We start from the raw sequence: 24351 nt of genomic DNA on the forward strand, positions 1-24351 counted from the left end.
GAGGGGGAAATAGAAGGACAAGGACTCGCCAGAATATAAAAGAGATCCCCGCCGAATCTTGCAGATGGCCCGCCACACCTAATCGTGACTTTACGTCCGTATCTCAGGTAGTAGCGCCCTGCGACAACCCATTCTCGAATCCCAACGGCCTGGACCTGCAAATAAATTGGAGACCTGCCATTTCCCAGCAATCCGGTTACAAGGAGGCAATCTAGCATGAGCATGGGGGGTTCGTAGAAGGCAGGCTCTTCCCCACGAAATGAACGAGCCTATGAGAGCTTGGATGCACCCCGAACCAGCGAGTCAGCGCGCCAGCAGGAGAGAGAGCGCGAGAGCTAGAGAGAGAGAGAGAGAGAGAGAGAGAGAGAGCGAGAGAGAGAGCGAGAGAGAAAGCGCGAGAGAGAAAGCGAGGAACGAGAGCGCCCGAAGGCGAAGCAATCAGTGCCAATACCGGGCTTCCAGGCCAGGGAACCGAGAACCCGAGAGAGGGCAGAGAGCGATCCGAGAGAGGGCAGATAGAGCGGGAGACGCACCTCACCATCCCCTCCGCCACCCCCTCCTCCAATCTAAAAAAGCATTCACCGCCCGCGCCCCCTCCCCCTCCCATTATTATGGAACAGGCCGGTCTGGGCTCCGAAGCTGAGTCCGGGCCCAACCCGAAAGCACCGGCAGGAGCACCTCTCAAGCCCATCCGTCGCCGGAATCGCATGATCAACAGGTAAGCCTTCTGCTTTCAGCCTGGCGTTTTCTCGTCTGTGTTGTTCCCCCATGTTCTTCTTGCTTGCTTTTCCCGCCCACATCTGTCCTACATTGCTGGCCACGACTCACTAACACATGCCGCCAATTTCATTTTGTGCACGTCGTCGGGGAAATAAACAGCAACTTGGTGTTGTTTCTGCTGTTGATTCCCACGACATGGCGTCACAAAATGGAAGAGGCCGGAAATGGTAAAGCTGTCTGGAATGCCGCAAGCGCAAGTTGAAATGCAGCAAGACGTCGCCGTCGTGCGTGAACTGCCTCAAAGCGGGGCGCGATTGCCTCTACATCGGGCCACGGCTCGACGAAGCGAGCCAATTGCGCCTCGCCGAGATCAAGGAGAAGCAGGGGTCCCTGGAGCGCCAGCTTGAGAGGGACGTCGCCAAGTCCGCCGCCGCCACCATCCAGAGGAGCGCCCTGGCCCAGCGCATCCTGGCCGACGAGATTGGCGACGACGAGTCCGATGACGAGCGATACCTCGAGTCGACGCCGCTTGCGGCCCTGGACCTGACCTATGAGGACGATGCTGACGGTGCCGACGATATGATCGACCTGGGCATCCAGATCGGGAAGATGCGCATCACGGAGCGGATAGGCGGTCTGTCGAGACCGCGCATTTCGGAAGAGGTGAATGAGCTGCTGTCACAGTCGCGTGTGATTCCACGTTGCTAACCCATGGCCCTTTTCTTAGATCTCGGCCGGTCTGTCGCGGCAGTACCATTCGCACCGCGGAACTCCGCCGTCGCCCTTCGGAGTGTCGCTGCCAAGCGGGCCGTCTCCGGCCCTCGGCCCGCCCACCGGCCTCGACAGCATGTCAGACGGCGGGGCTTCGGACATCTCGATGCCCGACTTCCTGCGGCCCGGGGCTCAGTATATCGCCCCGACGAGCGGCTTGTTCTTCAGCCAGGTCATCGAGCAACCCTCGCTCAGCACCTTCCTGCCCTGCCGTGCGTACGCGGACCGATTCCTCCAACAGTACTTCGTATCGGTGCACCCGATAGCCACGTGCGCGCAGCGCGCGTCGTTGGAGGAGACGTATGCCGCCTTCTGGGTTGAGGTGAACGAAGGCTTGTGCGAACCGCGCGCCTCGACCCAGTCCATCGTATTTGCGGCGCTGTTCAGCGGCGCCGTCGCCATGGACGAGAATGATGTGATGCGCGAGCTGGGTGGTTTCGCGAAGGAGAACTGGGTGCACAGCCTGAAGATGGGAACGGAGACGGCGTTGAGCAAGGCCAACTTCCTCCGGACCACCAAGATGGAGACGATGCAGGCGTTTATTATCTACATGGTGAGTAGACTGCCAAGCCCAAGAGTCCTGGACGGGGCGCGTGGGGGTTTTATTGCTGACGTGGAGGGGGAAAATAGCTGCCTTTATGTCGAGCTGAAGTGTCCCGGGCACATTCGGTCCTCGTAGGCGCCGCCGTGAGAATGGCCGAGTGCATGGGCCTGCACCGCGACGGGGAAGCCTATGGGCTGACGCCTCTGGAGACACACGTGCGCCGCCTGGTGTGGCATCAACTGTGCTTTCTGGACATAAGAACCTGCGAGGCGCAGGGGCCGAAGCCGGTGATACGCCGTGAGGACTACGACACAAAACTGCCGGTGAACTGCAACGAGGACCAGCTCACGCACGCCGTTGTGCCGCCCGAGCCGGCGGACCACTGGACCACCAACACGCTGGCGCTGATCCGGTTCGAGATCAACGAGATGATGCGCATCATCTGGCTCGACCGGCGGCGGCTCGAGGGCCGCAAGATCTCGCTGACGGACGTGCTGTCCAAGATCGAGAACTTCCGGCGGCGCATGTCGGAGAAGTACGACCACCTGCTCGACGTGGCGCAGCCGGCCCAGCGGTACGCCAAGTGCGTCATGTCGCTGCTGACGTACCGGCTGCACGCCATGGTGCTGCACCCCTACCACTCCAACGCGGCGCACCCGATGCCGGCGCAGCTGAGCTCGCTGCTCGTGAGCTCGGGCATCGTCATCGTCGAGCACGCCATCCAGCTCGAGACCAACCCGCTGTTCCGGCCCTGGGCCTGGTACCTGGGCGCCTACTTCCAGTACCAGATCGCCCTGCTGCTCGCCACCGAGGTCTACTATCGCCCGGGCTCCCGCGACGCTGACCGCATCTGGACCTGCCTCGACTACGTCTTCGGCCTCGACCGCCGCCTGCCCCCCGAGGCCAAGGGCGTCCACCTCCTCTCCGAGATCCAGGGCAAGACCGCCGTCTACATGCGTCTGCGAAAGATGCGCGGCCCCACCAACACGGCCCGCGCGGCACTGGCCCAGAACGTCGTCGCCGGTACCGGGAAACAGCTCTCGTCGTCTCCCTACGGAGGGGCAGCAGCAGCAGCGGCGGCGGCATCGGCGGCGGCGGCGGGAGGATACCACAATCCACATCAACACCACCCGCGACAGCAACATCAATTACAGCAACATCTACAGCATCATGCGCTGCAATCTTCCTCGCTCTACCTGCACAGCACCAACGGACCCAAGACCGAGCCGGATCGCCGCACACCACCGGTACCCCCACATCCCCAGCCCACCGCGGCGGTTCCATTGCACCACCACCACCACCAACCCCAGCCTCCCATGGAATTTGCGGGCGTCTCGGACGGGCAGGTCCTCTACAGTCTGCCTCCGAACCACCACGAGAGTCCCGGGAGCAGCGACACCTCGAGCGTGGGACATGCGCAGACCCTAAACGCAATGGGCGGTGGCGTCGAGGGCAGCAATGCGGCGGCTGCGGCGGCATCACTAGCCGGATCGGCATTGCCAGCCTCGACCATCGGGGGTAGTATCATGGATACTATTGACTGGGTAAGTAGAGAACCCCCGTTCTTTTGGTGAATGAGAGAGCGAAAGAGACACAGAGAGTACTGATGACTGAACAAAATTGCAGGACACCATGACGATGCTGTTTCCGCAGGATCCCCATACGGGCGCGTTCAGTATTCAGGGGTATAATGACCCTAACTCGCTGCTTTGGATGGGGTTGATTGATGGAGGAGGAGCCGAAGCACCCGTGATGCAGTGAGTGGAATGTCGCGTTAAAAAGGCGAGTTGCAGGAGAAACCCCCGGTGTTCCGGGGCCTCGGTTTTGATTCGAGATGGAGGGAGAAAGGTGTCAATGGTAGTCAGGTTGGATAGGTGACCTCGACTTGTGAAGTTTCAGGGCGTCTGCTTAACGGATAAGTGGCGAGGCCCTTAATAGAGGTAAAGAATGCAGCTCCACCGTCTCGTCTCCGTGGACAGATCACCGTCACATTCTTGCCCATGCTAGAATCGATTAGAAGCAAGCAATGGAACGTAAAGAGGTCAATTCATTTCAATGAGATACCGTGGTGTCGTTAATAAGTGTACATTATAAAATAAAAGGAATGACCCTTTTGTGTGCGAGAGGTATAAGAAGTTCGTTCCAAGAAGCCAAGTCAAGCCACCCCAACTCCAGATTCCGGATATCATGACGGAACTTTTCGCACAATAGGAAGAAGAAAAAAAACAAAAAGAGGAAACAAATACGAGAACCCCCGCGTGCTTCAAGCAGCCAAAGTCCCCCCCCGGCTCCCCTACCGATCCGTGTTTTTGTAGGCCCATCTCATCATTATCCATGTACCTCGGAGGACTTCTTCTTCGTCGCCTTGAAAGGATAAAGAAATCCAAAAAAATAAAAAAATAAAAAAGATATTTCATGTCTAATCCAACTGCACGTGATTGTTCAGACTCCTATCGGGAGCCCAAGGGTGAGTTGCGCGGCGACATGGGCAGACTTGCAACGCTTTTAGCCATCACCGAAGGAGTGGTTCTCCGTGATGAGGGCGTGGCTCCCCGTGATAGAGGCACGCCGCCATTCTCCGACGACGGCGTGACCATGCGGGCAGCTGGCTGCCTTGGTTTGGCAATGAGGACTTGGGCTGGGAAGATGACAATCTCGTCATCGCCAACCCCGTTGTCGTCTCCCTTCTTGACCACTAGGGGGAAAAGGACAGAGCGAACAAGAGCATGCTGGGCCTCGAGGTCCTCGTTCGAGGCAGCGCTTCCTGATCGCTCGTTCATGAGCGCAGCGTTGAAGGTGACCGTCTCGGCAATGTCACCACTGGCGTCGTATTGGGGCTGCAGCGGTGGCAGCATCATGTATTCGGCCCGCTGTGTGCGCATCTCAATCGACAGGTCCACAGCCTCGCGCATGACGCGGCGGAGCTGCGACTGAATCTGGTCCTCGAGGTTGGAAGGAGGCGGCAGAATCATGGAAAGAGTTTGCAGAATAGCCTGCACTACCGCCTCGGTGTCCTCGTTGCGCTGGTTGCCAAAGGCTGGCCGCTTCGACAGCAAAGTGAGCGTGACGGCACGCCATTGACGTACAGCCTGCGGGGGCCGACGTCCGAGAGCAGTTTCTCGAGCGACTTGAGTTTCTGACGCTGCTCGCGATCCATACCAAACAGGTATCGTGTGAATACAAACTCCCAAATCATGTTCATAGTCATGGACATGAAGACGTCGCGACGTCTGACCCGGTCGCTCAGGTACTCGTCGACGTCGGTGCCGTCGAGCATGGAGTTGTCGAGCCTGTCGATGATCTTTTCATCGTTGATCTCACTGGTCAAACGGCAGGCGCGCATGTCGGAGAACTTGGAGAAGCGGAGTACCCATTGCTGGACGTGGGCGCAGAGTTGTTGGCAGCGGTGGTCGAAGTGGTCTTCGTCCTTGAGCCTGAGGAACTCGGCATCTGCGGGCTTGGTAGCCAGGATCTGTTGTTGCAACTGCCTGACTTGCTGCTTGGTGGCCTCGAGCTGTTGAAGCAGGTCCCGAATCTCGGCATCCTTCTCCCGCAACTTCTGGTCGTATTGTCCGCGGAATTGCTGCAGCTCTTGGGCGGCCGAGTTGTGCTGGGACTCCAGCCGGCTATAGCGGTCGTTGTGCTGGAGTGCAAGCTGGTTGTTGGCGCTGTTCAGGCCCGTGTTCACTTCGGTCAACCGCTGGACCTCTCTCCGCAGGCCATCGAGAGCGCCTTTCAACTGTTCAATCTCGGCATCTCTTTCGGTGACGGTGACGGCAGCGCGTTGGTTGCCGTTGGACTCGGCACGGAATTTGGCTTCGGCGAGTGTGCGGTTTTCGGCAATCAACTGTTCAACCTTCGATTCGAGCTCCAGCACCTGCATGCTCTGTCGGCGACGCATACTCTGGGGTCGGGTGGGTGAGCGTGGTGAGCCGATTCGACCTTCGCCCATGCCATCCTGCGGTGAGATGGCGTTAGCAACCAATTGGGGGGCGGGCAAAAGCGGAAGAGGAGAAAGGGAAGAAAAAAAACCACTAAAACTTACGTAGCATTCGGCCATGTCCTTAGAGGCACGGACACGGCCTTCGTTGGCGACGGGGGTAGTGCTTTGGGCAGCTCGATGGCGATCGGTGCTGGCAACAAAGGCAGTGCTGGGTCCATCCGTGGGGTTGGGGTTGTTGTCAAGAGAGTGGAGGCTGGACTGGCTGCCGCCGCCGCCGTGGTGGTCGTGTTGGCCAAGAGATCGCAGGTCACCGCTCATTCGCTGCGCCCGTCTGAGGTCCCTTAGCGGCGGCGTGTGGGTGCCTGAAGAGTGGAGTCTTGGCTTTCCTGTCTGGCCTGGGCTTTCAGGCCGCAATTTCAGCGCCTCGGGCGTTCGCAGCCTCGAGATGCTCGTGTTGGACACCGACCGCCTGAGCGGCGCTTCTTGCCCCCCGGTGTCGCTGTTCCGACCGGTCGCACATTGTCCGACACGCTTCTCTGCGCACCTCCCGCCAATGACGTCCGGTTCGCCGGCCCAGGAGTTCGCGGCTTTTGGGGCTCCAGCAAGTCCGTTTTATCTGCAGGAGGCGATCTGGATCCGCTGCGTACCGAATATTGACTTAGACGGGGTGCATCATCCCCCAGAGGCGATTTCTTGACTCGTCGTTCTTCCGACTTGTTTGTACCTCTAGAGTCCGTAGAAGCCCAGGATAGCCGCGCTCCCTCGTCCAGTGTCCGCAAATGAACGCCGCTGTCGCGCTGAGTCTCGTCTTCGAACCGGCTGCGTTTGATCGGGTTGGGGGAGTCGGCCATGAACCCGCTATCGCGGTTAACCTCGGGAGTGCGCGGCACATGTCCCTGTTGCGGCCGACCGCGCATATCCGCCTCCATGTCTTCGTGCGTTTCCTCCTCCACTGGCGGGAGACTGCGGAGTGACATGGTTGATCTGCGGCGAAAGTCACCCATGTCGCGGCTGGATGTGGGTTCCAACACCTGATAATCTGCGGTGCCTGCATCCACTTGAGGCTCCGAAGTATCGAGCTCTTCTATGTCCCTGATAAGCTCCGAGTTTTGGGAATCTTGAAACTCTCTCGAGTCCAATTGCGTAGAGTCTCTGCTGGGGAACTTCCTGCCGGCAACCGGGTCTGTCTTTTGTCCACGCCCGACAATAGGACTTTCAGGCGAGTCTGATGTGGCATCTTCAACTTGCCTCGGGAGAATCGGCCCTACTCTTTTGTTTGTTTTGTCTTCGGTCTTGTCACCAACTGTGCCGTGAATGCCCTCTTCCTGTGATGCTGTCTTTTGGGCGTCTTTTGATGACTTCTTGCCCTTTGCCCTCTTCGACAACCTGGACTGTCCCCCAGCGAGCGCACCGGCAGCTAGTAAAGCCTGCAGCTCGTCTACTACCTCCTTAGCGGCCCCTGTAGAAGCATTCCGGCTATCTTGCGCATACTTTTGTTTCTTGTCGGGCCCCTTCTCGAAATATGAGATAGCTAAATCCCTTTGCGGGGTCATTGCTGGAAGTGCGTTGTACTGCGTGTCCCCGCGAGTGGGACTGACCAAGCTATCATATCGCTTCAAACTTGTGTCGCGGGTCCGGGACTCTTCGCTAGATGCTGGCTTGTCGAAATACGAAGCTGCAAACTCTCGAGCCACCGAGTCCGGTGCTGGTACCTCCTCTGGCTGCTTGATATCGCCACCTACGGTCGCTTCGGGGCCTGGAAGAGCAACGACTTCGCGCGCTCCATCTTCCTGGTATGAAGCCGCAATCTCCGGCGTGGCTGAGATGGGTTCGGAGACGATGGTGTCATCCAAGAAGGATTGCAATCTAACCTTCTTGCCGGGCTGCGTTGACTGATCAAATGGCGGTTCGTGGTCGATATGGCTGCTCAGTTGAGCAGGTGACAAGTCAACATCTATAGGGCTTGAAAGTTGCTGATGCTGGGTTGATGCTCTTTCCGGGGTGGCGGGAGTTGGGATTGGCGCCTTAGCCTCGAAGTGGGTAGTGGCACTCGAACCGATTTCGCCTTTCTTGGATTTGCCGGGCGTGGCACCATACACCTCATCATGGGCAGCTCCAGTAGAAACAGGCACATTCCTACGGGGCTGATCAATCGTCATCATGGGCTCAGTCGAGGCGCCGCGAGTAACGGCTTCGAGCGGGGTGAGCTCATCGGACAACAGCTGCTCTGTGGCGGGTTCAGGAAGTGAAGCTTGGACTATGTTATCGTTGGGGATGTTGTTCATAGCAGTTAGAGAGTGGTGGGTATCTGAAATGTGTTCCACGGGGGTAGTCTCCGGCTCCAAGGTTGCAGCGGCCTTCTTCTTCTTTTTGTCTTTCTTGGACTTCTTGGTGGCCCCATAATCAGCCCATTCATCGGGAGCCGAGGTCACTGGCAGCTCTTCCCCGGGGACTGGGTCTTCCATTGCCACGTCTTTGGGCGCTTGAAACTCTGGTTCCGCATTGAAAGTATCGCGTACTCCAACTTGGGTAGTGTCAATATCGGTTGGTGTGCTGGTTTGCGCTTTCTGGAGATCGTCGAGAGCTGCGGTATCTTGAAAGGCAGAAGTCGTTCGGGGAAACGAGGCTGTTTGCTGCTTGTCTAAGGCCTCAACTTGCATAGGTTCTGTGGCCTCCACTTCGATTTGTTTAGCGCTGTCAGGCAACGGAAGTGATGTCATTTCAGTGGATGGTTCCGATTCAAGCTGGACGTTGGTTTTGCCCTTTCTCTTCTTGTCTTCCTTGGATATCTTGGCTGTGAAAGAATTGGTCCATTCATCCTCAGCGGGCATATCAGATGCCCGCTGTTCTGTGGCCTCGATCTGTAGAGGGATAATGCTAGAGCTTTCCGATACGGCAGGCTGGTTCGCGATGGCACCCTCCTCAGTGACGGCTGTAGCACCACCAATAGCTAAGGGCTCAGATGAAATATGGGTTTCGCCCTGATCTTGCAGCTCCCTCTCTTTGATGGCTGGGACAAATTTGAGCTCCGGCTCTGGCTCGTCTGATTTAGCAGCTGAAGCCTTCTTGGACCTTTTCTTGTCTTTCTTCGATTTCTTCGGGGATGGAGACTCGGAGAACTCGTTTTCGGATACAATAGCGTCTTTCGGTACATATTCAACGCCAGCAGATTCGGGGGTCACCTCCGTCTGAGTTATTTTCTCCTTGGGGATGTCCATGTTCCGCCCTGGTTCCTCCGGTAATGACACCGAGCCAGGTTCGACCTCAGTTGCTGGTCCGTCCCAGACAGCACTTGCAGCCTTCTTAGCCTTCTGCTTGTCTGTCTTGGACTTTTTGGGCGACATGGATCCAGGGGACTCGGTTTCCAGATGGGGGTCCTTATTGGTAGACAATGATATTTCCTCGACATTGAGATCCTTTGGCGACTCCTCGACAGCAAGCTCCTCAGTATGTCCATCAACAATTGGCTCTTTGTGACCCTCATAAACCAGTGCCTCGCTTACAGCTTCATCTATGGCAGGTGGTGTCTCCATGCGATCCTGTAAGAATGCGGACTCTTCTACTGGCGCGACAGACAATGCTTCCGAATCGAATTGAATTTGAACAGCTCGGTTTTTCTTATCTTTCTTGCTCTTCTTGGTGGGAGTGAAGTCGGACGGATCCTCTCCCCGGGTGACATCGAGAGCTGGCGCTGCCTCAACAATCCCGGCAGAATGATTCGCTGAGTGCTCGCCGTCCAGAGGCCCCTCGACGAGCGGAGGTTGGCAGGAGTCCTCAAGGCTGGATTCCTGCTTGTTCTTCATTGATAGCTCGCTGAAGTCCTCATTCCGTGAAGAAGTCTTGACGATGGAAGGAATTGTCGCATCAACTGGCTCGCTACTAACCTCATTTGCAGACCGGATTGGGATCTCCATAGATTTGATAGTAGGTTCCTCGACTACGGCGGAGGCTGCCTCAAACGAGTTTGGTGCCGTCTCTTGCGAAACCTCGTACCCCGAGGAATCGGCTTGCTCGTCTTTCTTCGATCTTTGGACAGGTGCGAGCGCCTCGAGGTCTTTCTCTTTTGGCTTGTCAGGTGTAGCGTCCGGAATCTGCTCACTGTAAGACGCGTTCTCCTTCTCAACGGCAGAAGGAACAGGACCAACCACGTCTTGTTCATCTGAGGGCGTTTCGACAATGTCCTTGTTAGCTTGTTCGGGGGATGTCTCAGTAGAAGGTATTATAGTAGGCTCGTTCTGGGAAGTAGTTGGTAACTCTCCAAGGTCATTATCCCATGAGCTAGCTTGTTTCTTCTTTCTCTTGTCCTTCTTTGATTTTTTGAGCGAGGCAGCTTCCGGTTCTGGAAGCTCAAACACTGGCAATTCTTCGCTTGGGCCAGCGCCAATCTCGTCCTCAAGGGGCGACGCAATGCTCGGCTCAAGGGCTGTTTCGGTAGCATTGGCAGGGGCCTTGACAGGGACCTCGACGTGAAATGATGGAACTGATAGTTCCTCGATGGTTGCAACTGGCGGCTCCTCAGAGTGCGACAACCGTCCTTTTTTCTTCTTCTTATCCTTCTTCGACCTCGCAGGGGAACTGGATCCCCACTCGTCCTCCGCAGCAACAGTGCCCGGAGTACTGGTGTGTTCCGGTACATTTCCGTCTGGCTGCAATGTTTCCTCCTTGGCTTGCAACTCCGGCACTGTTGCTGTGTTGCTATCATCACTTGCCGGCTCGGCCAGTGTTGACGAAGTTTTGAGAGCAACTTCTCTGGTTTCTAGGCCAGCCTTGAGAGTCGACTTATCTTCGACAATGGTTCCATCTTTATTGTTATATTCCTCCACCGGTTGCTCCTCGCTAGGTCCCGCAATATCCTCCGTGACCAAAGGTTCAGTGGCTGATGGCTCCTTCTCGGAAGGCTGGCCAGGGGCTAAAAAAGACTCCTGTTCAGTTGGTTTCTCCGTGGAAGAAGGATCTAGTAGCTGTGCCTGGCTACCTTTCTTTTTCTTCTTATCCTTCTTCGATTTCTTTGTGGGCGCAACTGTATACTCAACCTCCTGAGTCTGGACAGGTTGCTCCGACGGTTCTTCAATAGGCTGCTCCGCTGGTTGCTCCACTGGCTGTTGAAGGGGCTGTACTACCTGCTTTTCAACAGGCTGTTCAACCGATTTCCCGGCAGACTCCTTTGGCAATCGCCCAAGAGGTTGTTCAATATTAAAAGATTGTGGCTGGGTGAACCCTTGTTTTCCGGACTTAGTCTCGCTGCCGTCTCCGGGACAGCAGCAGGCGATTGTGGGCGACCCAGGCCAACCTCCCCCACCGGCTCGGCTTCTTGGACTTGGCTGGCACGCTTCTTTTTTTGTCCTTTTTCGACTTCTTCGGCGAGGACACTGCGAGGTGATCCTCTTGAGTCATGGGTTCCTCGGCCTTGGTCTGGTCTGGTTCATCCATCACAGCGGCCTTAGCAATCGCATGTTCTGGTAGCATATCACCCTGAGTGGGAGCAGAGCTGTTGCTAAAATCGCGTGGCGTTTCCGTAGGCTGCTCATCAATTGCGACAGTCTCCTCAAACGGCGTGGTAGTCTCTGGTATCGGGATATCGAAGTCCTGTTCTTGGCTTTGTTTCTTGGCCTTCTTATCTTTCTTGCTCTTCTTGGTTACCATGGGAAACTCATCATCGGCCGAGACAGCAGGGGCATCCCTGTTAGTAACGTCTTGGTCTCTCGACTCCTCAAGTATTGAGGCCGTTGGTTCAAGAGGTTCCGGGGAAGGCCTAAAGCTTGGCCATCCTTGGTCTCTAGAATATCATCACTGGGTGTCTGGGTGGTTGGTACATCTGTCAACACCTCCAATTCAGGCTGGACTCCCGAGTCCGCTGATGCAAGCTCATTAGTGGGGTCGGAGCTTCCAGCACCATCTTGCGCCTCCGTGGGAGACACTGAAAGCTGATCGTCCCCTAAATCAGAAAATGATACGCTCTTGCGCTTTTTCTTGTCTTCGTTGGTCTTCTTACACGTTGCAAGACCATCGTCTCCGTCATTTTCCGGTTGAGATGCGTCCTCGAATGGCGGAGGGGCTTCAGACCTTGTTGTTGGCTCTGGGGCTAATTCTGGCGCTGGCACTGATACTTGCTCCGATGCCTCCATTGGTGTTGGATCGGGCTTAGTATCGGCAGAGTTGGCTTCGTCCTCGCCCAAAAGGGTAGCCAGGCCCTTCTTCTTCTTCTTTGATTTCTTAGACGGGGGCGCGGACCATTCATCCTCAGCAATGACCTCCCCAGTACTAGTATCCTCTTTGGTGGTCTGTTCCATCACATCTACTGGGACCCCGGACGATGGAGCCAGTTCCGACGGCGGGTCTTCTGCTATCGTTGTGGAGTCTAAAGGGTGAGGTGGTGTATCTGTCACTTCTGCATCAAGCGGAATGGAAGACTCTGTCTTCTTGCCCTTGTCCAACTTTTTGCCCGATGTCTGTTTGTCTTCAGGTTGAGCTTCGTCCGCGCCGCTCACAGGTGCTGGCATCGATTCAGAAGCGCCATGGTCTTGAGCAGAGGCGATGTCGTCCTCGGTGTTTTTGAGCTCGAACCCTTCCACCGAAGGAGCTGTCTCACCAAGGTCATCTAGGACCTGTGACCTCTGCTTGGACTTTTTGGCCTTTTTGGCCATTGGTGCAGCACCGCTTGTGTCTACACTATCTTGGTGTTCCAATGGCGGATCCTGGATGTCAGCCGACGACGGCTGCTGCGTGGCCTCTGTGGGTTCAATTGGCCCCTCTACCGGCGGCAAGGTCTGAGATAGAGAACCGTCCTCCACAGGTTCGATTGCGCTAGATGGGGTGATGGGCTCGGGATCCAGTGATTCGGCCACGCTTTGCCGTTTCTTCTTCTTGTTCTTCTTGCTCTTCTTGGGACTGGCACCTGCTTCTTGCAAATCGGATGTGTCGATGGGATTTTTGGGGCCGTGGCGGGTGGACGGGGCGCTGGTTGGGGTGCCGGCTGGGGTGGTGGTCAGGTCGGTGATATCACCTGCAGGGGCGTCCACCGCCACGGGTGGTTGGGCCGGCAGCTCTCCAATGGCGCGTGCTGCGTCGTCCAGGCCTGTCTGGTCTACCAGGTCTGCACTGGCGGGTGGGTCCTCGGGTGGGTCGGCTAGACGGCCATGACCAGGGTCGAGTTGGAGCTCGTCCTCACCGCTGAAAAGATCGGGCTGGGTTCTGGCCTGGGCTGGAGCTTCCTCCACATCCCCTGCGACCGTAGGTTGAGGTGATTTGTCCTTGCCCAGATCGGCTCCGTCAGTCCCCATTGCGGTGTGCACAGGTGCGGGGGTGGTTCGCCATGCTTCGGTGCCCAGTTCTCCAGATCCACCCGTGCGAACCGAATCTTCAGGCGGGTTTGGAGGCTCCGATTCTGGTACATTCTTTATTACATCGTCTATTTCGGTGCCGTGCCCTTCTTGCTCCGAACTCCTGGTCTCTGTTTGGGGTTGGGGTGACTGGCCCTGGAACGCACCACTTGCTTTGGGGAGAAGCCAAGACAACGCAGAGGGGAAATAGCCCGCCTTGCGTGGCGCACCCATACGTGACTGTATACCCGGAGGAGAAGGTAAGTGTTTAGGTTCTGGTGCCGGTTTCTGAACAGCAGGCGTCGGTGTCATCGCCGCCGCCGTCGTCATCGTTTCGGATCCTTGGCGCGAAATTGGATCTGCCAGTCCAGTGCCTTCAGCTGTGGCCTGATCTGAGGATGGCAAAGTTTCAGAGTGCGTGGTCCCGTGAGGCGGTGGCCGGACGAGGGCATCCGTCGGCGTCGTAAGTTGTAGAGGCGCATTTGCTGAAGGAGCGAGAGCATCAGGCGCAGGATCCATTGAAGACTGCAATTGCTTGCCCTTCTTCTTCTTGCTCTTCTTGGTTGGAACCATTGTCCCAGACGCTGCTTCTCCGGCAGAGTCTCCCATGGTAGGCTGTGAACTGGCTGTGGTCTGCTCATGGAGTTGCTGGCCGGCCGGTGCCTTTTCCGCAAGCTCTACTTGGTTTGTAGGTTGAGGCCCGGTTGCGGAATGTTCTTGGGCTTGCTGGTCTGCCGGTGCCGTCTCTGCGACTTCCACGTGCGCTGGTGGAGATTCAATCGCAGTCTGCTGCTCTTTGAAGTGAGCTTCAGCTGGAGCCTCTTCCATTGCTTCCACGTTGGTAGGTTGTGGCTCAAGTGTTGCCGGTTCCTGACTTTGCCGTTTAACTTCACTTTTGACTGGTAATTGGGCAGAACCATCTGCTAGCGTAGCGGGTCCTGCAACTTCTGCTGTGTCTCGTAATGTGGTGGGAGACAAATCCTCCGGCGCTGCTCCAATAGCCTGCGCCTTTTCGCCCTTCTTTTTCTTCCTGCTCTTGGGAGAGGTGAGCTCAGGTTCGTTAATGATGCTGGTCTGGGTGTAGGGCTGCAGTTCTTGGCTCGGAGGTTGCACCTCACCAGATGGCACTTGCTCAGTTGTCGCTTTTGCTTCTGCGGCCGATGGTTGCACGTTCAGCTCATCAGCCAGAGCCTGTCCACTGGTTGTCTGCGGCTCTACCATGACGGGCCGGACACTAATGTCCGTTAGTACCTCATCCATAGGCCTCCCCCTCCGTAGTATTAGACCCCTCCGGCATTGTCGCTGCATCCTGTGGGGAAACAGTAAGAATAGGCTCAGTAGTGATTTCTGTAATTGAAACAGCTGGTGTCTCGGCGCCTGTAGGTATAATCTGGCTCATTCTTTCTTCGGGTACGTCTTCTTTGGTGGGATCAGTAGCTTCAGCGATGGGAGCAAGCTCGACCTCCTTGTCGCTCAATGCTTTCCCATCGATCGAAGGCAGAGAAATCGTAGCTTCCTGGTCTGGGGTAGTTGGGGCCTCTGTAGCTCCTGCTTGAGTAGCGCTATCATGCTCAACCTTGTCAAACACCGGGTTGTCCACAGCCAAAGATGATGGTGCGTCAACCAATTCGGGAGTCAAGGTGTCTTGTTCATTCAGTCTGGTTTGGGTGCTATCCACAGGCGGGGTTGACGATGCATTGACAAAGTCTGGCGTCAAACTGTCTTGATCGATAGACTTGGCTGGACCAGTCTCTTCAGCCGCTGGAGTTGGCTCGTTGATAATAGGGGTCTGCATCTCCGAGGCGGTGGTTTCCTTGTTGGTCTCGGGCTCCAGCATCGAAGATTTGCGATTCTTCTTCTTGGATTTCTTGGAAGTGGACCTGGTAGATGGCTCCGTTTCTGCTGGGACAACTGCAGCTTGAGACTCTAGCTCCCGTAAAGCAGACTCGTGAACGGCAGGGACATCTTGAGTTTCAATATTCTGCGGTGGCTCTTCGGTGTTGTTGTCGGGCTTCCTGTCCTCGTCAAATAGAGGTGCTACTTGAGAATCGTGTTGGCTGTTGCGGGCCAAATCTGTGGCAGGCTTCGTTGTGGAAAGAATCTCTCCGTCGTGGTTGGCATCTGGATCTTCAATCGGCGTGGCGATTTCTGGCTTGTGGGCCTCCATTGGGTTTTCAACAGGTCCAGATTCAATCCTGGAACCATCATCCTCTGCTGAAATTTCGAATTGTGAATGAAACCCAGCCAGGTTTGTAAACTTGTCTTCGGACACCAGAACAGGGATATTCTCACGTTCTTCAACCCTAAGCTCTGCTTGTTCAGGCTTGGCAGGAGACTCGAGCTCGGCGTCCAAGATTACGGACTTTCTGTTCTTCTTTTTCCTCTTGCTCTTCTTGGTGGGCGTGACAGGCACATGATCGTCGTGGGCTGGCTGAGGTTCCGAAGCCCGCCCCGATCCAATGACCGAAGGAGCTTCAGTCGCAAGCTGGGCTTCAATAATGGGCTGAACTACAGTGAAAGATGGCCCAACACCAACATGCTGGGTTTCGTTGATGATAGCCGGAGCTTCGCCGCCAACTTGCAGGCTTTTGTTGGCATTTTGAGCTAATTTGTCATCAGATTGATTTCCAGCGGCTGGTTGGGCTTCAGTAACAGTTGTTTCAGTCTCAGCAGGTGGAGTTTCAGTGATGATCCGAGACTTATCCCTGGCTGGCTGGTCTTTGTTGCCATTGTGAGCTTCGATGGGCGGTTGAGAAATCTCATCAGAAGTCACATTGATACCAATATCTTCTTTAATGGTATCCTTTTCTTGTCGGAATTGTGCAGTGGAATCTTCTGTTGGTGGAGCGTCGTCCACAACAGGAGATAGGAGAGCCTTGGGCGCTAGCAAAACATTGTTCTTTCCCTTCTTCTTCATGGATTTCTTGGAAGGGCTGTCAATGGGCTCTGCAGAGACTTCGAGTAATGCACGAGCTTCCGGTTGCTGCGCGTGATCCTCTGGCTCGGAGATCTTCTCATCAGCTTCGGCTGAGATATTATTGAATCGCTTCTCAGATACATTATCTTGGACCGTCCCCACCTGGTCATCATTGCCGTGCAGCAGCGTGGTCGCAACAGCAACGCCCGCGGCAGCTCCCGTAAGAGCTTCTGCAGCAGACTCGCTCGTAACAACAGCCTCGGAGCTCTGTTCAGCGATGGCCGCCGGTTCCGGGGTTTGTTCAAGCGAACCCGATGTGGGAGACCGCTCGTCCATTTCAGAGGGCCCTTCCTCCTGAGCGAACGGCGGGCTCAAGTGAAGCAGGTAGGAGCTTCCCTTCTTTGGCACGGTATCAAATGGGCCGGGATCGGGTGAGCCGCTGTCTTCTGGGCGCGCCGCTTTCTCCAAATTTGCATGGATTGGTAGCACAGATCCTTGCAATGCATTCACGGGCATGTCATGCGACTCGAATAAGACGTCTGCTTCTGCGACCAGCTCATCATCACTAGCAGCAGGTAGCGGCATGTTGACAGCGTCCTCTAGATCTCGGGGAATGAACTCTGGAACGGAACTTGATTCATCAATAGTTTCGGCAGGTAACGTTTTGTTGATCGCGTCTTCTAAAACCCGTGAAAAGGAATATGGCACGACATTTAGCTCAACGCCGGAAGCAGCAGGTAATGGCGTGTTGACAGCATCCTCTAAAGTCTGTAGCGGGAACTTGGACTCGATATCCAGCTCATTGTCGGCAGTAGCAGGTAACGGCGTGTTGACAGCAACCTCTAAAGTGTGTGGCGAGAACTTGGACCCGGTATGCAATTCATTGTCGGCAGTAGCAGGTAACGGCGTGTTGACAGCAACCTCTAAAGTGTGTGGCGAGAACTTGGACCCGGTATGCAATTCATTGTCGGTAGTAGTAGGTAACGGCGTGTTGATAGCAACTTCTAAGCTCTGTGGTATGCACTTAGACCAGGTATCTAACTCATCGTCAGTAGCAGCAGGGAGAGTTGTGCTGAGAGCATCCGCTGAAGCCCGTAACAAGGTGACCGGTTTAGTCTGCAGCTCATCTTCGGTAACAGCAGGCAATGCCGTATTAAAAGCATCTCCTGGACCCTGTGGCAAGACCTCGGGGTGGACTCCTAGGTCATCGTCACTAGAGACAGGCAACGGCGTGTTGATCGCATCCTTTGAAACTGGCGACAATAACTCTGGCAGAGCATCCAGCTCATCGTCGGTGGTAGCAGGTAATGCTGTATTAATTGCGTCGTCTAGTACGTCCTGGGGTGTAAACTTCGCTTCTTCGACCTCCAGCTCATCGTCGGTAGTAGTAGGTAATGCTGTATTGATTGCGTCGTCTAGTACGTCCCTGGGCGCGAAGTCCGCTTCTACGGCCTCCAGCTCATTGATGAATTCAGCAGGCAATGGTGTATTAGTTGCATCCTCTAGTATGTCCCGGAGTGCAAAGGTCGCTTCTTCGGCCTTCAGCTCATCTTCGGTGGCAGGGGGTAAAGGTGTGTTAATCGCGTTCTCTGAAATCATGAACGCTTCGAAATCAGCGAAAGAGGTGTGGCCCACGCGGGGGTTCCAGAAATCCACCGGGTCGTGGGACTCGGGCCCGGAAGCGTGCTGGGGGAAGAGGACTGGGATTGAGACAATCGATCATCCTCGGGCTTGTCTGGGGATCGGAACGACTCCCGGGAGGTTTTCATCACGAGGGATAGAGGCTTGAGCTGTTTCGAGTTGTCCCAAGACGTGGGGCGTGGAGCTCGAGACCTCGGCGTGGTGGTGAAAGCCTCGGGAGATGGTGCCTCGGGAGATGTGTGAGGTGATTGCTGTCTTCGAGACCCTGGTGAAGCAGGGCTGGCTCGTTGCCCAAGTCGGAACTGGATGGGGATGGCACTATGACTTGGCGTCTTCAGCTTGATGGGGGTCTCATGGGCACTGCGGCGGCGAACGTGAGTGGGTTTCTCAATGATTTCGCGGAGGAGCTGCCGCTCGTGCTCGGGTGTCTCGGGCCGACTATCAGGCAAAGCCGGAAGCTCAGTTACCTCGGGGGTCGGAGTTCCAGGTGCACTGGGTGGTAAGGGTAAAAGGTCGCCATACTGCGGATCTATGGCAGGTCGAATTTCCCGCTGGACGATCTCAGGGTCAAGTAAATCCGAGCCCCTAGGGGAGATGGACCGTCGTTTAGGAGTGAGGGGAGAACTGTGAGCTTCCTTCTCTGAAGGAATATCGGTGGCTTTTTGGCCAGTCGTCTGTGATGCAAGAGCAGCAGCAACGCCTGCCAAGCCGACACCCGCGCCTAGGGTGCCGGCATTATCTAAAAAGAATTCTTCTTGTCCTCTTCAGATTTGCGCGAACGTCCTTTTTCGTCGGGTATTCCCGAGAATGACCTAAAGCGGTCGAAGAAGCCCGAGCCGGCGCTGTATTTCTTCTCCTTCTCCTTCCCCACCTCCTTGTCTTTGTCAGACTTGCTTCTTTCCTTGCGGTCCTTCTTGCCAGATTCACTAGGCGCAGAGTTTATGGACCTGGTATCATCCAAAAGCTCGTCATGTTTGCTCCGTCTTCTAGTAGGAGTCGAATAGTGGTCGTCCACGCCGGCCGGGTCAGACACCACGGAGCTTACGTCGTTGTCAATGAACTGGAATGATTCTTTCCTGCGCGCCCGATCGGGCGGTTCCCCTTCACTGAGAGCTTCGTTCTCATCGGGAATGCCACCCGAAGTATTGCGCCGCTTCACGTTTCTCCTCTTCCGCTCAGACTTGTCATCGCCTATATCTGAGCGGGTCAGTGAGCTCGCGCGAGAGCCACCCTTGGGCTTGTGTCTGTGGGATTCGAAGAGCCCTCCGGATGGCACAGCGGAACGAGACGTGGTTGGCGACCCCAACGGCGAATCGTACACTTCTGTGTCTCGCTTCGATTTCTTCTTCTTTGACTTCTTCGAGGTGTCCCGTCCGTCATCAGGAGCACTGCTCCTCAAATCACGCAGGTCACTGAAGGACGTTGATATTTCCTTTGAAGACTCCACGACAGAATCCGTAACTGACATGGCCCGCGAAGGGGAGTCGTAACTGGCCGAGTCACGCTTTGATTTCTTTGATTTCTTGGGTGAATCCCAGTCTTCCGGTTTCTCAGTGAGCTCGAACGACGAGAATTCATCCATCGTTCGTCGCCTAGCCAAAGGTCCACCGACTTCCGATGTTCCGCTCTGGCCATTCTTGCTCTTCTCCGGCAGATCCCAATCGTCGACGTACTTTGGCTCACGCCCGCGAATTGCGCGTTCCGATGGTACACTGGAGCTCAAAGGTGGGTCGGAACCGCGCCTCGACCTCTTGTCCTTCTGGAGAACATCCCACTCATCATCCAAGGATATAGCCTGTGAGGTTCGACCGTCTGCATCGCGACTGTTCGCAGGCGGCGTTCCCTCTTCGTGGACAACGACAGGCTTCTTTGACTTTGCCGACTTCTTCTTCGAAGAGGTGTCCTCCAAACCATCCGCGATAGCTGCCTGGGAGGGCTCCGACGTCTTCAGTGAAGCAGTCTTGGCAAGCTCTTCTAAGATTTTGGATTTGGCGGCTTTATCTCGCCTCTTCTGTTCTTTCTTGCTTAGGCTAGAGCCTACATCCGAAACAACAGATTTGCTCGATGACGGGGGTCGATCGTCTTCAATGACGACTATCTCTGACCTATCACGCTCTTTTTGGTTCACTACCTTCTCCTGATCTTTCTTCTCGCTCTTGTTTCGTTGAGGGTAGAGATCAGGTTTGTGTAACGGGATGTCCTTCTCGTCCGCAGGGGTTTTGGGAAGCTCGCCAATGACGAAACCGCGTTGCTCGGAGGCGACAGGATCTATAGCGGGGACTGCGTAGATGCCGAGATCAGGAACTGTCTCTGCGAAGGGAGTCCTGTAGGTGCCGGGCTCGTTCGAGCCCGGGGGAGAACTGCGCTTATGGTAGCCTGCATTGTCTATGACGAGGTTGGGGTCAAAGCCACTGTCCTGAAGCCCAGCAGCCACGGTGGCTGTGAAGTCCAGGTCCTCGGCAAAAGAACCTGGCATTTGCTTGCTTCTAGGGCTTGAAGGCTTCGGTCCGATGGCTGGGGGCTCGTCGCTCATGTCCTCAAAAGTGAATGGATGATTTGGCTTGTTTTTCGGGGGTCCTTCAATCGGTTCGAGTCGGGCTCAGTGACGTCGATGGCAGAATCCGAGATGGTGGATGCTACAGCTGGAGCAATAGCTGCCGTCATAATGTCCCATCCACCTGACTTGCCTCTTCTGCTAAGGCGCGGCTTGGGCGCCTCCGCAGGCACAACCACCTTCTTGGCCGAGTCGGGCGCCCTATCCCGTACAGGATCCTCTAGCACATAGTGTTTGGTCTCATTCTCGCCCCAGCTCACAGCCTTAGACTGGGCAGTGGGTGTCTGGACGACATTACCCCGAGGTCCAATTGCGACATCGGGTACAGATCTCGAGCTTGTCGTATCGACCTGGGGCGAATCCTTAGTCTTTACGTCCTTGGCTACGTTACGTGGTTCACCCTCGACCTTGCGTTCCCGGGTCATAGGTGATGGCTCGGGTGTAGGTCTGACGAGGTTGAGCATCGGTCGTCCTCGCTCAGCCGATGGATCTCGGACCAATCGAGGCGCTCTAAAGCGGCCATCTAACCACGCGACTTCCTTTGGGCTTAGCACGTTGTCGATACGGACGTCGGCGTCGGGTGCTTCGTATGGGCTTTTGTCCTTAGGTTTTTCATCTTGCTCGGGAGGCGCCACGATCTCAATGATTTTGGGCTCTTCCGGTTCCTCCTGCCACTTATCAATCACCGAGCGCTCCGGGGTTGCATCGCGGGAGTGGCTCTCAATGACCTGCTGAGCAATGACCTGCTGGCGGTAGTAGCGGTCTGCTGCCTCCAGAATGGCATCCCTCGGAGGAGTGTCGTGGCGCGAACGGGTTCGCGAAGTTGAGTCTCCGCCACGCCTGTGGTTACGACCGCGACGTTCCTCCTCTACGGCAGCCATAGCTGCTGCCATACCAGCTGGCTCGATGGGAGCAGTAGCGTGCTTCGCCTCCTTGTAAATTCCCTTTGCGTGCTCAAGCTCACGTTCGTAAGAGTCTTTGCGACTCAGGCGTTCTCGGGGTTTCGTGTCTGCTTCGGTTAGTTCAAACTTTGAAAAGTCCGGCTCCCGTTCCACAAAGACAACGTTCGGGGTCAGCGGTCGGTTGGGCGTGGTCGCGTTTCTTGGCGTCTGAAAAGCATCGTCGGCCACCTGGAATTGGAAGGGGTCAATTGGGCCTCCTGAAAAGGGGTAGTTGGGGTCCTCAACCCGTCGGTAACTGTCTAGATCTGTTGATCGACTAGTTCGCTTTCCTTCACGGATCTCTTCTCTGAGAGCATCTTTGTTATCGCTCTTGTCCTCCCGGTCCCGTCGTTCATCCTTGGGTCGGTCCTTACGTTCACGTTCGCGTTCGTGTTCGCGTTCGTATAGCGAGGCGTCATCGCGATGCTTATCGCGACGTCGCTTCTCTCGCTCGGAGTCACGGTCCGCTTCGGAATTCTTCTTTTCTCGGCGCTTTTCGCTGCGATCGTCCTTATAGTCGTCCTTGTTTCGTCGCTTCTCGGGCTTCTCGGGCTTCTCGGGCTTTTCGTTCCTAGGGTTAGTGTCTGCCTGTTTGGATCGGCGTTTCTCCTCCCGCCCCTGCTCTATGAGCTCCATGGTCATGAGTTCCATGGGCGGTTCTCCACGACGCCGCTCCTCACGGCGCTCCTCGCGACGCTGCTCGCGACGTTTCTCTTCTCGCTCCTGTTCCTCCCGCTCCTCACGCAGGCGTTCCTCTCGGCGCTTCTCCTCCAATTCCTGTTCCACACGTTCCTCGACGAGTCGTTCCTCGCGGCGGCGTTCTTCTCGACGTTCCTCGCGACGTCGGTCACGCTCCTCCTTGCGATCGCGCTCTTCCTTGGGCTCGGACGCCAAGGCTTCTGCAAGAGCCGCACCAGCAAGCCCGACCGTCGCTGCGGTGGCAAGTCCTGTTTTGCTAGAAGACGATCTTTGCGACTCTCGATAATCCCGAGCGTCGGGCTCCGTTGTGTTGTACAGTTTGCTCGAGACCGGAACTATTGGCTTCGGCTGTTGGATTGGAACCGGTTCTGGCCTAGAGTCTTGCCTGGAACGTCCAGACTCTTGAATGGCCGAGACTATTGAGCCCCGGCCGGCATCGAAGCGAGACGGGTCAGAGATGGGCATTGGGTAGACCTCCTGCAGTGGGCGACCATCAAAGGATACTATTTCGTTAGGCGCCATTGGTAGACCATGCGAGTTCTCGATGTCATTTCGGTCAACCTTGTCAAAACCGCATGGGGTGTGGACAATGCCACGTAACGAATTCACAGGCCCAAAAAGCCGGGGATCAACGAGTGAAGGTTTCCGGTGAAGCGGCCTCTCGAGTTCAGGGAGTATGCTTAGCTGGTTCTGGCTGGTCGTTTGGGCAGGCCGTGGAGGCAGGATGGGCAGGTTTGGGCTGGACCCATATGCAAGACCGGTGTCATCGCTAGATTCCTCCTCGTCTTCCGAAGCAGACTCCCACTCGGAATCTTCTTCCTCTTCGGAAGACTGGTGGCTGGGCCTAGAGCCCCCGATGCCGCGATCCTGGCGGCCACCAGAGTTGGTGCGGTGGAATTGGCTCAATGCAGCTGCGGCTCCTACGAGAGCTGATGGGCGGTGCCTGCCGGCAGCTCTCAGGTCTTCTTTGTTCTGCTGCCGCGCCAACTCGGCAAACTTCTTACCGAGCTCCATTATCTCCTCATCCGTCTGTTCTCGCTTGGGCAGCGGTCTCTGCCCCTCCAGCCCATCTCTATGGGGTTTGCCATGTTTGCCTGGCGGTGTGAGATCGCGGCTCCTCCGGCGATCACGGTCAATGTAGCCCTTTCCATAGGCCAAGTCCGAATTGGCCGAGGACGAGGACGAGTTGCCTAAGCGGAAAAATCGCTTGGAGCGCTTCTTCCGTATCTTGCGCTGCTTCTGTTTGGTGCTGCTAAAGAAGGAGCCAAAGCCCCATTTGTTATCACGGGAGATGTCGAGCAATGTCGACGCGATGGACGAGTCGGAGAGTGAAAGGGACCGGTCCGAGTCGGAGGTCGAAGGTTTGCGCGGTCGCGTGCTGATTAACTCATTATTACGTATGTCGTAGGGCGCAGGGACTGGCATCTGCTGGTGCTCGAGGAGCTCTCTAGAGTCTCGTCGCGACTTGCGCCGGCGCCGCTCACTCTCGGGGCTGCGCCGGCGATGATGCTCCCGGGTCATCATCTTGACTGGCTAAACGACGTAACTCGCTGGTGCGCAGCCATCCGCGGGGTCACTCAGCAAAACGTGGTATGCAAAAGGCAATCGTCAATCGTCGAGGGAAGATCTCTGGCAGGGAGCTTAAAAGATCGGGTATTATTATTGTTGTTTGTTTGGGGTGCGGAAACAACCGATGCTCAGCTCCCCACACAAAATGGATTGTAGGTTAGTCGATGGGAATTGGGAAGATAGCGTAGGCGGCTACACTGCAAATAGAGGGTGGCTGGGGGTGGTCTCGGGTCTTGGGGCGCGGCCTTGGGGTCTCTGGAGGGGTTTAATAGGAAGAGGGTCTCACGGCGCAGGTATTCGCAAGGAAATCCAGCCGATCAGTCGCATTAATACCCATTCGCGTGCAGTAGCTCTGTCGCGAGCCTAACTACTTCAGTACGTATTGCACGTATCGTGATCTCGACGTATATGTACATGCGTTGACAGCCTAACATCTAGGAATCTGCTTCTAAAAGGTGCCTGGCAAGCTCGCTCGCTACAAAGCCCAAGTGCAAGGTCCATCTGAATCGGATCGGAAAACAACAGGGCAAGCAAGAAGAAGAAAAGAAAAAGAGTCCACCCGGGTGGCCTAGTGAGATTCATCAATCTGCCCACAGACCATTCATTGAGGGGCGGGGCGTCCAATCTCACTCCTCTGTCTTCTGTGAGGACACACGCTCGAGAGACTGCCACGTCAAGGGCCTACGCAGCAGGGGGGTGGGCATGTTGTGAAGCTGGATGCTTGCTGCTTGCC

At 56.0% G+C, this 24351-nt stretch overlaps 4 protein-coding genes across 4 annotated transcripts; 1 reads left to right on the forward strand and 3 right to left on the reverse strand.

Annotated features, from left to right (window-relative positions):
- Positions 1-611: 611 nt before the first annotated feature.
- PG998_001273 (uncharacterized protein) lies at positions 612-3796 on the forward strand (the record flags this gene model as incomplete). The annotated part of the gene is made up of 5 exons (XM_066868091.1): positions 612-718; positions 954-1410; positions 1448-2044; positions 2122-3579; positions 3662-3796. 5 exons carry the CDS (start codon positions 612-614, stop codon positions 3794-3796), a joined length of 2754 nt encoding a protein of 917 aa, XP_066736506.1.
- A 689-nt stretch (positions 3797-4485) lies between these two features.
- PG998_001274 (uncharacterized protein) lies at positions 4486-14518 on the reverse strand (the record flags this gene model as incomplete). The annotated part of the gene is made up of 6 exons (XM_066868092.1): positions 4486-5058; positions 5118-5993; positions 6081-6477; positions 6537-11140; positions 11259-11730; positions 11802-14518. The coding sequence occupies 6 exons, from the start codon at positions 14516-14518 to the stop codon at positions 4486-4488; spliced, it is 9639 nt and encodes a 3212-aa protein (XP_066736507.1).
- A 31-nt stretch (positions 14519-14549) lies between these two features.
- On the reverse strand, positions 14550-20331 carry PG998_001275 (uncharacterized protein; the record flags this gene model as incomplete). The annotated part of the gene is made up of 3 exons (XM_066868093.1): positions 14550-17900; positions 17987-18576; positions 18636-20331. The coding sequence occupies 3 exons, from the start codon at positions 20329-20331 to the stop codon at positions 14550-14552; spliced, it is 5637 nt and encodes a 1878-aa protein (XP_066736508.1).
- A 53-nt stretch (positions 20332-20384) lies between these two features.
- On the reverse strand, positions 20385-23573 carry PG998_001276 (uncharacterized protein; the record flags this gene model as incomplete). Its single annotated transcript, XM_066868094.1, has 1 exon — positions 20385-23573. The coding sequence occupies one exon, from the start codon at positions 23571-23573 to the stop codon at positions 20385-20387; it is 3189 nt and encodes a 1062-aa protein (XP_066736509.1).
- Between the last annotated feature and the right edge of the window lie 778 nt (positions 23574-24351).

The sequence above is a fragment of the Apiospora kogelbergensis genome (genome assembly GCF_038363985.1).
Source record: "Apiospora kogelbergensis strain CBS 113332 chromosome Unknown utg000001l_segment0_segment0, whole genome shotgun sequence".
Classification (NCBI taxonomy): domain Eukaryota; kingdom Fungi; phylum Ascomycota; class Sordariomycetes; order Amphisphaeriales; family Apiosporaceae; genus Apiospora; species Apiospora kogelbergensis.